Below are 13177 nucleotides of genomic sequence, written 5' to 3' on the forward strand. Positions count from 1 at the left end.
AGTATATGTCTAGCTAGTAGTGTTACTATAGTTAGGATAAAAATAGTGTACCTAGTAGCTTAGTTATTCTATTGCCTTTTGGGCTTTGTAGGACTTATTTTCGGACTAAGTTAATGTAGAATTTGTATTGCATTTTGGCTTCATATTAATTTGTGAGTAGTTGTGCCATCAAGTAGTAATTGTGAGTAGTTGGACCTCAGTCCTCAGTGTAATAAAATTAGCAGAGCAATGTAGTAAATTCAAGCATAGTAATGGTGATGCATTAAATTCTCCACCTACACTCACTCTATCTTTGTATTTGTATTCAGATTCACACGTTTACCCTCACTACTTTGCTGCATTCCATCTCCATTAACCCATAACTTCTCAAAATGAACAATGATACACATTTAGATTCTAGTGAAACTGATATTCCTAACACAAACCCAAACTTAGAAGATAGTCAAAATCCATATTTAGCCTGGAGTCTCGATGACATGATCATTGACTTGATGGATAATGATAATTCAACGCAAAGGCTTCAAGAAATTGTTGAGTTGGATATTGCAAAACAACAAAATGCAAGCTCATCAAGTAGGCGGCACCATAGAAAGAAAAGGGATTACGTTTTTAGAAAACGTGAAGAAGCACATAAGCTACTTGTCCAAGACTACTTTGCCGAGAATCTGGTGTATAATGAACAACATTTTCGTAGGAGATTTCGCATGAGAAAACATGTATTTCTACGCATTGTTACCGCCCTTGAAAATCATGATCCTTTCTTCCAGCTGAAACGTGATGCAACTAGTCGAGTCAGGTTATCACCACTCCAAAAATGTACATCAGCCATTCGTATGTTGGCTTATGGAGTTGTTGCTGATGAGTTAGATGAGTACTTAAAAGTTGCAGAGTCAACAACCATGGAGTGCTTAATGAGGTTCGTCACTAGAGCGAATGAGTTATTTGAGGAAGAATACTTGAGGAAACCCAACTCCAATGATATTCGCTACCTCCTACAAATCGGTGAAGCGAGAGGTTTCCTGGGAATGCTAGGAAGCATAGATTGTATGCATTGGGAGTGGAAGAATTGTCCCACTGAATGGCAGGGTCAATTTAAAAGAGGTGATAATCGCAAGCCAACTATTATGCTTAAGGCTGTGGTATCACGAGATTTATGGTTTTGGCATGCTTTCTTTGGTACACCAGGGTCTTGCAATGATGTAAATGTACTTCAACGATGACCGATACTCAATGAATGATTATCAGGTAGAGCTCCCGAGGTCCAATATAGTGTTAATGGTACCAAACACATTATGGGTTACTACTTTACTGATGGTATTTATCCCGAGTGGTCAGTGTTCGTGAAAACTATTCCTTGTCCTCAAGGGCCAAAGAGAAAATTGTTTGCAAAAGCACGAGAAGGAGCTAGAAAAGATGTAGAACGGGGGTTTGGTGTACTTCAAGCTCGATTTGAAATTGTGCGTAATCCTGCTCGTATTTGGGATAGGAACAAGATTTGGGAAATAATGAGAGCATGTGTCATACTACTACATAACATGATAGTTGAGGATGAGAGGGATACTTATACAATTAATTACAATAGCTTCCATGAAGAACTAAATGATGAAGCAGCTCCGGTAACATATTATGTGTCCGAACCTCCTGCTCATTATGAAAGCTACTATGAAAGAAACGATAGGGTTCAGGTTAGAGACACACATCAAGCATTACAAGCCGACTTAGTTGAGCATATTTGGAATAAATCCGAGGGGAAACTATTGACTTAAATACTTGATGTTTTAATCAAGAAATGTCCCACTTAATGTTTTATTTTATGAGGATTAATGTTTTATTTTATGAGGATTAATGATTTGTTATTTTATGATAGTATTGTACCTGTGTGTTTCAATTTCTAATCTTAAATGCAACGCCTTGTAAAATGACCAATTTTTTTTATTTTTTAATTTTTTTTATGTATTTTTTTAATGATACAAGTATATAATTTCCAAGCCTATGATGCTAATTTTGTTTAGGATTGATTGCTAATTTAAACAATTCCTCACAAAAGAAAAAGAAAAATAGATCTGGTTGGCCATAAATTGAAAGTGACATTTGTATACTTTAGAGAGTCTCACCATTGGGAATTTAGACATCACACGAGTTGCTAAATTGAGAAGTAGGTATAGTCTCACCATTGGAGGTAAAAAACAACTCATTTTGTATTTCAATACTCAAAGTTGAGTCTCACCAATGGAGGTCGTCTAAAAATTGTGGACTTGAATAATATAATAGGTAGCCCAAATGTACAGATAGAATGATTGGGTTTATTATGAAAATGGACTATATTCGGATTGAATACTTACTAACTCAAAAATTAAACCTTGTACTATTTAAATCCCATAATAGAAATAAATTGACCCAAAAATATAGTTTATAAATAAATAATTTATAAAATACATTAAAAATACGGGGTATTACAGTGTCGTGCCCCATAGCTGTGTTGTACTTGTCGTATAAATAGGCTAATAAAGCCTCATCAACACATTTCTTTGGAAGTGGTTTTTTCCCCTTTGGAAATGGAAAAAGATAAGTTATACATCCACAATTAGAACTCAAAAATATAATAACATGGTTAAAAGTAACTTAAATTCACCTTCTTAATTATGCTCATAATAGGTTGCTATATCTTTGCCCGCCTCCTTTACTTGTCCTCCCACACTTTTCGAATTATCCTATCACAATAAACAAAAGTTTCGAAAGAAGAGTCAACGGATGTCAGATATAAATCCAAAGCCTTTCACTATTAATATAAACCTCATGGCAGAAATTTTTACCTCAGATATTAACATACCCGGATTTAGCAAATTAATTACTTGCAAAAGAAACCTTTGCAAAAGAAAAAAAATAAAACAAACAAAAACATCCTCCTACACATATGGCATGACACATTCGTACATCCATGTACCACAACTCATGCATCCATGTACCAAATTCTACAAACCACCCTTTGCATAACTCATGCATTCATCACAATAACCCTACCAAAAGAAATAGTATTCCAAAATTCTGAAAGAAATATACAAGGAAAATAGGCTCAAACTTCTCAGCATGGAATAATGAAAATGAAAGTCAAACTACCAGGCAATGTAGGATACAGGTTAGCTTCAAGTGGGTTATTGAACCCACTGATTTTTTGAAAAAAAAAATAAAAAATAAAAAACGGGTTAAATAGAATATGGTTGTAGTGTATATTAATATGTTAGTGTATAGCCTAGTGGCAGTATTGGTGCGCGCCTTTGCTTCCTCACAGGGAAATCAGAGGTTCGAATCCTCTCAGCCCCTTTTTTAATAATTTTTTTTTAAATAAAAATAAAAAACGGGTTAGATATAATAATTTCAAATTATATAGCAACATGTTACCGTGCAGTCTAGTGGTAATTTTTTGTGAGAGTCCTTTGATTCCTTACAAGGAAGTCACAAATTCGAACCCTCTCAACCTCTTTTTTTTAATTTTTTTTTAAAAAAAAAAACGGGACTTCCACTTCAGTGAAACGAGTGTTTTCATCAACGACTTATGAAAAATAAGTTGTGGAATAGTATTGACGATCAATTGTTAAATGATAGTTTAGTCACTTTTCTTGATGATAATGATGTTGATTTATTGATACGCTTTCAAAGTATGAAAACTCGAATTATGTTTTTGTAGGGTTTTTTTAAAAACAAAATTTCTAAGTGTAATCTATTTGTACTCCGAAATATGAACTTATGTATTGAATCTTAATCAATGCATTTTGCGTTTCTTTTTTTTTTCGATTCCGAACCCACTGTTTGGAAATCCTGGATACGCCTATGCTACCAGGTATATAATTCAGTGAATCCATTATAAGGAAGACGTCCATTGTCACCTCTCTCAGTATGTTAGCTTCAGCTAATGAAACCAATTGCTGCCAAGCATACACAACATAAATCCTAATGTGGATATGCCTAGTACAAATAACACATATAAAATAGCCTCCAAACAAAAGATCCACTCACCACATATACAGCAGGATCAAGTTTCTTTTTACCACGAGTGGATTTCTCTCTAGCTATTCGACGGTTTTTTTTAATTAAGTGATCACCGATTGAATTCTGGCTCGGTTCCTACACATATCAACCATGTAATTTTGCATTATAAAGGACTTAAAGCAAATTACAACATTAAAGTACAAATAATCCATGCACTTTCATCATCTTTGTCGGTCATTTTTTCCTTCAACTTTTTCTTCCCCAATTGTTTATCCATCTCCTTTTTTTTGTCCTTCCCCTTCTGTTTTTCAATCTTCTCGTGAAGGGCAACAACTTCACAAATCATGCTTTTTGAATCTGCACTCTAGCTAGCTTTCCAATTTTGAATCTGACTTTGGACGGAAGTCAGAATCAGATTCAGACATTGAATGATCCCTGTCTTGCATCGCCTCCGGTGGCTTATGCTTTTTTTATTTTAACACTTGATTTGTTCTCCCTGCACATACATAAAAACCACATAATAATTACGGATAACAGCGTTGCATTTTTATAATAATCAAGACATATAATTCTCCTACTTTTGAAAATTTTGTTAAGAATAATCAAGACATATAATAACCAGGGGCCAGATATGATCTTTAGCAGAATATTTATATCGAGCATATGATATTACAACAAAGACTCCAATAGCAGCAAACACATAGATCCATGATAGTAGATAAAGATAAATTGAATCATGCCAGAATGTATGAGCCACATAATCAGAAGATCTGACATGCCAGAATGTATGAGCCACATAATCATCATGCAGCACACTTAGACTTACAAAATTGAATCAAAAGAGAAAACCAAAATATTATTGCTTTTATGCTTGCTTTTATCCTAAATCAGACTGCATTGAGGTAGGTTCACAATTAACAACTTATCTTGAACCAATACAAATATGCATGCCAAAAAAAAGGAATTATCAATAATCAGCAGATAGCATATTCCGTAACAGATAAGGAAAAATTTGATCTTGAACAGAAAAAGTATCATATCAAGACCTTATATGATCAAGTGTGGTAATTCAAACAATGAAAGAATAGAAAATAAATGTATCAAAGTCGTATGATTAATTTGTGTTAGTCTCAATATTGAACTACTCACAGGAAACATTTGTTTAGGTCCATGACCACAAATGTTCTATAAACCAAACTCTTAGTATAAGATTTTATTCTAATAATGCATTTATGTAATTGAGTAATGTTGGGAGGACTTAAGACCAAGGTGACTAAGGCATTTTATCCATAAAAAAGTATAAGTGTATTATAACAAGTCTCTAATAGTTGTTTCTTAGAGATATTGGAGCTCACAACAAGTGTATCATAACAAGTCTCGAATATACTCTAGCTCATTGGAGCTCAACTCACCTATTTCCATACAAAAGCTCAAGAAGATCAATCTACAATTCGATAATGTATAGAAATCACACCAATTAGAAAAAGGCCGTCAGGCATAGTTCAAAAATCATCATTTAACCAGAAAAGGTTAACCTCAACTTCCCAATACTACAAAGTACCAACACAATCTTATTAGTACTAGTAGAACATCTCTAGACTTATTCCCCTAATTAAATTTGGGGTTTCATCAGTTTACAATTAATCATAACTTTAGACTTTAGTAATGCTTCCAAGTTCCAATAGTGGTTTACCAAAGTAAAATGGAAGACAATGTGCAAAACTGAACAAATGTAGACATTGCCCAAAACAAACCAAATCAGCTGGAAGCCAAATTAGCATCCTCAACTTATCATTTAGGAGTACAAACAACTAAACAATGACATCTTACTATCCTCATATGACAGTGGAATATGTCAAAAACACAATCTTATTAGTACTGGCACCTCCATGTAATTTTCAGCAAAAGTTTAAAGCTTGCCCCTAAACTTCACCCCACAAATAATTATCCTACACCGCACCTCCCTCTTCTTCTTTCTCACTCACCAATCATCCCTGCACCCTAAAAAACAGAGCAGCCCGCAAATAAACCCCTCATTTCGCACCACCCATCACTTTCCCAAATGCCAGCCCCAAAATTCGAATACTTTATACCTAAATTTCGAGTATATTCAAATAATTCAAAGTATAATTCAACTGATTCAAACTAAAATTCATCTAATTTAAACTAAAATTTAAATTTATTAACTTGCATGCAATCTAATCGACACCGACTGAAAACCCTAAACCCCTAAATTTCTAAATCCGCAAAACTTTAACATAATTAAAAATTTAACAACCCTAATCTAGAAATTCGCAAGTCAAACACAAAGTACATTTAATCTACAGTTAAACCCTAGCAATGCACACCAAAATTCGCACAAATTTTCTCGAACAAAAGTGTTCAATTTCCGAATTCAAATAGAAGAACTAACCTTGTCAGCCCGCTCCATTATAGAAATGTTGAGAAGTTTGGCCGAAAACACGAATCAAAGAGGAGCTTAGCTTGAAGAAGGAAGAAGAACAGTGCCACGAAAATGAAAATGAAAAGGGAAGCTTATGAAAATGAATAACGGGAAACGGAGTAAACCTTTTTATATGTGTATAGGTATACGTATATTGTATTTGCATATGTATTTTCTACGTTCGTTAAATGTGAAATTCCGAATATATATGGCCCAACACTTTGCTGAGCTGAGCTAAGCTCGTTTATCAAGGAGATAAATTGGTCTTCCAACATAAAAATCGGAATAAGTATAGCCCGCTACTAGATAGGACAACAAAAGTTCATACCTACATTGAAAAAATTTAGAAAAATGTTTTCGCTAAGTGTTGGAAAACCCATTTGCTATTTTAATACTGTTATTCTAAGTCTGAGCTTGTTATAATAAAATTAATACTGTTGTATGTTTCTTTAATATTGTTTTCAAGGTGTCATTTTGCTCTTTTCAGTAGTACTTATATTTGCATACTGTTATCATTTAAGTAAAAACTGCTATTAAAGAAGACAATACTAATATTATCAATAAGAAACTGATTAGTGCGCAATTTGGTATCAGAGCCAGACGGTTAAGATTAATTAAAATAGTTAAACTGGAGAATACTAGACCTTCTACTGAGTGTAAAAAACCAGATTTTAAGCATTATTATCATATTCCTGAATAATTTTCCGGTCCTTAATTATATTGTAGATCAAGTTGGGGAGCTTAAAATAGAAGTTGGTAGTATACATTGTCATTACATAAGCGTTGAACATAAGCTATCAACAACGATATCATAAATTAGTAAAAATTTAAGTGAGTTAAAAGAACAAGTTAAACAAGTACAACTTGCTTTAACAAACGAAGTTAGACACCAGTTTAACAAAGAAATATCACCTAATAAGGACAAGATTATTCCTTATAAAGATAAATATCCTTTTCAAAATTAAGATAAAAATAAGAAGTTTACGGTATCACTCCCTAAAAGACCTACTAGTAATCAGGAAAAGAACAAAGAAACTAAAGATGAACCATCATCTTCAGGTGAAAACGATTGAAGAATTGCAAATCTTGTTTGATAAAGAAGAAGACCCTAATAAACTAGTTGATATCATGAAAATAATTTCTGAAAAAACGATTGCTGTTGATAATGTAGTTAATGAGAATAACTACGCCACTTTAGAAGAAGACTTATATCAACAAATGGGATTAATGAAACTAGATGATCTAGACTTTCTACCTATAGAAGTGGTTAAGCAAAAGATTGAAAATAAACTAGGTAAAAGGGTAATGGATAGTAATGATGTTGGGGAAAAGATTATTAATGAAAATATTAATGTAAGCAATGTTATCCAAAGACCTAGGTATCAAGGAGAAGGAAGTTGCACACGACCAAGATACATACCAGGGAAGACTACCCGATTTAGTGTCAAGGTTATGCCAAACCAAATTCCTAAACAAGAAGTAACCCTTGAACCTATAAGTCAAACTGGTTATAAGCTTAAATTAGATGGTGTAAGAGATAGACAAGATGTTTTAGACCAGTGGAAAAAGAGCATGAGTAGTGTATTCAATTTAAACACTGACCGGACTTCTGAAAATTTCTTAAATTATATCGAACATAGTTTCTATGGCTGTGTAGAAGATTGGTATGATGGAATAGACGAAGAAGTCAAAACAACATTAAGAGCTAGTGAATCTCCTACTAGAATGTTCAGATAGTTATGTCAATACATTGAGTTAGAATTCATTGGTCCTAGAGCCGATCCTAATGAAAAACGAATGGAATATCAAAGAAAGTTAAGTAATTTGTCCATCTGTAATATGAAATAAGTTGATAATTACATCATGGAATTTGAAACATATTATTATAAAATTGGTGAAAATGAAACAAATTTTGGAATGTTCTACGATAAATTAACAAGTCCCCTTAATGAAGAAATTAGTGAAAAATATCAAGAATGGTGAGATAAATTCTTAGCTAGGGATGCCCTAGGTAATAAAATTGTTTTTCTCAGAAAATGGATTGAAAAGAAATGTAGAAAGGTTGCTGGAACTCAATAAATAAAGGGACAATTCCTCATTTGTTGGGATTTCCCAAATAACTATGGATGTAAAAGGAAAAACTATAATAAGAGAAGATACTATAAGAGAAATAAATTTGATCGATCAAGAGGAGAAACCTATAAGAAAAAGTATTATAAACATAAATATAGAAAACCAAGTAGGTTTTTCAGAAAGGCAACATGTTGTCCAGAGAAAAAGAAAACATGCAAGTGTTGGTCTTGTGGAGAATTAGGACATTATGCTAATGAATGTAAGAAAGCTAATCATAAATTAATGGAAGCCTTAGGAAGTTGGGATTACATAGAAATACCAGAAGACGAAGCTTTAGAATTAGCTTTAAGTAATAATAAAGGAATAGTAGAAATAATAGAAGAAGAAAATGAGTATAATGAAGAACCTGAAGATACTGATGAGTGTGAAGTTGAAAATTATGAAGAAATAAATAATATGATGGAAGGAGAAGTATTAGAAAACTCGGAATCAGATGACGATGAGGAGATAAAAGTAAAATGACTATAGGTCAACTAAAAAGAGCTGAGTATTCTATTGATGATAAAGACCTAGACCAAATGAACAAATAAAGTTGGAATTTTTAGCATAAAGATAAAATATTTAAAACTTCTTTCTTTAAAACTAGAACTAAATATGTATGTGAAGAAATGGAAGGAAGTATAGTAATCGAGGATTATGAAAAGAAAGCAGCAGAAATCAATATCATAAACAGGAAAAGCATTAAAAAACCATACAGAAAAAGGAAATTATAATTATATTTGTATTGGTGCAGTGCAAGTATACATAACTCCTTTACAAGATTTTGGTAAAAATGTTAAATGTTTAAGCTTTGTGTGTGATGTTAGACATAAAGAGTTTTATGATCATATTATTAGTGGTATCACGTGTAACTTGAGTCAAAGAACTGTAAGCTATATATGTGAACCAAGATATTATGTGAGCTTAGAAGATTCATATGCTCCAAAGTTTCTAGCAATCAAATATTAATTCTTGGAGTAAACATGCACAAAGGGACGACTCGACCTATACAACTAAGATGGAAGGTAGTCTATAAGTTAGTAAACACTATAGAAACATCTTTCAAGAAACAAATAGTAGACGTTCAGAAATATGAGCAAGGAGGAGGTCCTAAAAAGAAAATTAGCCCTATAAAGGTAACTAATGAAATAGAAATTGAAAAAAACATGGGAAGAGTTCTTCATAGGTCAAGTAAGATGTTAATAGATGAATCAGGATTACTCCATATTGGAATAATTACGAATCCTAAAATGCAGAGAAGTATGAGTCTTAGAACACCAAGTCTAAGTAGACAAAATTCAACTATCATGAGGATGAAAAAACAAGTCAATGAGAAACCCGAAGAAGATGAAGAAGAATTATTGGCTTTAATTAAAAAGTTAAATGAAAAGTACGAAGCTAAAAAAGCCTTAAAGCAACCAACAAGACATGGTATAGATATTGGTTCATGTTCTAATTTAAAAATCCATGAAGATCCGAACAATTCTATTATTGATAAAAGAGAGGTTATATGATATAAAACCAAAACTGTGAGTGAACCAGTATATGAAGATGAAGTCAATATGCAAATAGAAGCATGTAATGAAATATCTAGTACTAATCCTAATAGCATTTATATTCCAATTGATATATGCATTAAAGATTATAATAAATATAAATTATGTGCATATATTGATAGCGGTTGTTCTACATGTTTTGGTAAAAAGTCGCTATTCCCAGAATTCTTGTGGAAAAAGGCTAAAAATCCTATGCAAGTTAGAATTGCTAATAATAGTGTCATGATGCATATGGAAATAATTGAAGAATTACCAATAGAAATCGGAGGAGTTCAATGTGTTATTCCTATTTTATGGGTTACTGATCAACCTAGTCATGATATGATAATAGGAAAAAACTTTCAAAGGTTATACTCTCCATGCACTCAAACCATTGATCAAATAATCTTACTATTAATGGTCATTCTGTTCCTATACAAAAAATAACAAAGGCCTATACTCATCAGACTATGGAATTTGCGCGCAGCCAGCGTGGTGATAGGGTTACACCTACACAACGAGAGGTTGCACTTAGAATTTCTGAGTGTGATTTATCATTAATAGATCAGATAAATAAGCAGCAAGGAAAATTATGTGAAAAACTATATTCAACAAATCCATTAGAACATTGGGAAAAGGATAAGACATTTGCTAAGATAACTCTAACAAATCCTAATAAGATTATTAGAGTAAGACAAATGGTTTATACCTACCAAGATATATTGGAATTTGATGAACAAATAAAAGAATTGCTAAATAAGAAGTTAATTAGGAATAGAAAAGTCCTCATAATAGTCCAGCGTTCATGGTTAGAAATCATGCAGAAGAAAAGAGAGGTAAAGCTAGAATGGTCATTAATTATAAACAACTAAATGACAACACTGTTTTTGATGGCTATTACATTCCTAATAAAACCGTGTTATTTAATAGAATTCAAGGAGCCACATGGTTTTCTAAGATGGATTGTAAGAGTGGCTATTGACAAATTAAAATGGAAGAAGAAAGTATTCCATTAACTGCATTTAGTGCCCCTCAAGGGCATTATGAATGTTTAGTAATGTCTTTTGGATTAAAAAATGCTCCACAAATATTTCAGAGAAGAATGGATAATATTTTTAGAGAACTTAATCATTGTTGTTTGGTTTACATAGATGATATTTTAATCTTCTCAAAAGATTTAGAACAGCATAAGAATGATCTTAAAGCGGTAACTCAAAAATGTGCTGAGCATGGTATAATCCTTGGAAAAGATAAATATGTATATGTTAAACAAGAAATTAAGTTTCTAGGATTAGAGATTAAAGCAGGGCAAATAATATTGCAAAAACATATCCTAGAAAAGATTGAAAAATTTCCAGATAAAATTGAAGATAGAAAACAACTAGAAAGATTTCTTGGATGCTAAACCTATGCTTCTGATTTCATAGAAAATCTTGCTCTGTTAAGAAAGCCATTACAACAAAAACTCAAGAAAGGAATAACTTGGAATTGGAAGGAAAGTGATTCCAAAACTGTTCAAAATTTAAAAGCTATGTGTAAAGATCTTCCTATATTAACACTACCTACCAGTGAAGATGATTTAATCCTTGAACAGATGCTAGTAATGAGCATTGGAGTGCTGTATTAAAAGTCAAAAAAGGAGAAAGACTTTGCAGATACAGTAGTGGAAGTTTTTAATAAATCTAAGTTAAATTATCCTACAATGCAAAAGAAAATCCTTGCAGTTATTAGAGGGATCGAGAAGTTCTTAATCTTCTTAGCCCCTAAACACTTCTTAATAAAAACAGATTGCAAAGGCATACTCGGTTTTGTTAAAAAGAACTTGTCTAATATGCAAGCGCAAGGGAGACTCTTGTGTTGACAATTATGGCTTAACCAATTCTCTTTTACTGTTGAACCTATACAGGGAACAAAGAATTCTTTGGCAGACAGCTTGACTAGAGAATTAGCTAATGTCGTCCAAGAAGCTCAAGACTACACAAAAACCTCCTGCATATCAACTTCAAAAGATGGATGCAGAGAGGAAAACTCTCATTGAAGAGACCGAAAAGGCAATAGAGCGGGTTTCACCCTCCAGTTGGGCCTTAATGCAAGGCTTGATCATATCAGCAAAACAACGTTCGCGAGATGGTTTAATTAAGGGTTGCCATCGGGCAGTCCAAAGGTTATTGATGTTTGAAGTAACAATTATGTTAGTTCAGCTCATTCCTGATGTACGAAATATAATATTAAACAAAATAAGAGATAAAGATTTTAGGTCATGATACGAGTTGGTGGTTACGAGGTCCAGTAAATTCTTTGATCTTTGAGATCTATGGGGAGAAAGGAAAGAGTTTCCCAAAAACTCTAAAGTTGCATCATTGCGAATCTACCCATATCTTCTTAATAAGAATGCTCCATTCATTAGTATGCATTACAAGGCTTGGGATTATGGAATGGTACACGATTTCTATGAATTCCCTACTCCTAATGACTCTTTTTTTTCCAAGACTCATGAAGTTCCAACTGTACGCATTCAACAAGGTTCAAAAATATTGTGATGACAAAAAAGACGAATTTCAGCTAGGAGTAAAGGTGCAATGTGCTAATATTGAAGTTAAGGAATGAAAAGTTAGTCCACCGCATTACTTGATAATGTTTGGGGGAGTAAGGTGTTGCAAAGATCCCATACTAATTCGTCAGAAGACTGTTAGAAATCCAACCGAAGCCAGAGCATTGGGATTTTTCTACATTTCACAATATCTTAACAATTTTATAAAAAGGAAAGAAATTCCTCATGTCATGTTTCATGTTAGTAACACTACAATTGTGGCGCCAAACGAGATGAAAGAATATTTAGTAGATGGCATAAACAACACCGAGTCAATCTACAAATATTTAGAAGATATTGAAAGTGGAAAGTTTCTGTTATTTGAAGGCCATGAGTATCTGTTTGAAGCATTCATGAGTTGGGATGAAGAATACGCAGCCAAATGTGTTGCAGACCTTTGCATAGAGAATCCTATGTATGAAGACAACAAAGATAGTGAGGGAGGCCTACAAGAAATGATGATAGATGAAATTATGAATGCTTGAGCCCACACTAGCAATAATTCAAGGC

At 33.0% G+C, this 13177-nt stretch overlaps 1 protein-coding gene across 1 annotated transcript; it reads left to right on the plus strand.

Moving 5' to 3' along the window:
• Nucleotides 1-371: 371 nt before the first annotated feature.
• On the plus strand, nt 372-2164 carry LOC145596836 (uncharacterized). The gene is given in 1 exon segment (XM_081653028.1): nt 372-2164. A coding segment is annotated over 1 exon segment (1395 nt). The 3' UTR covers nt 1767-2164.
• The last annotated feature ends 11013 nt before the right edge of the window (nt 2165-13177 follow it).

This window comes from Chenopodium album, chromosome 20 (genome assembly GCF_948465745.1).
Source record: "Chenopodium album chromosome 20, dcCheAlbu1.1, whole genome shotgun sequence".
NCBI classification, from domain to species: Eukaryota; Viridiplantae; Streptophyta; class Magnoliopsida; order Caryophyllales; family Amaranthaceae; genus Chenopodium; species Chenopodium album.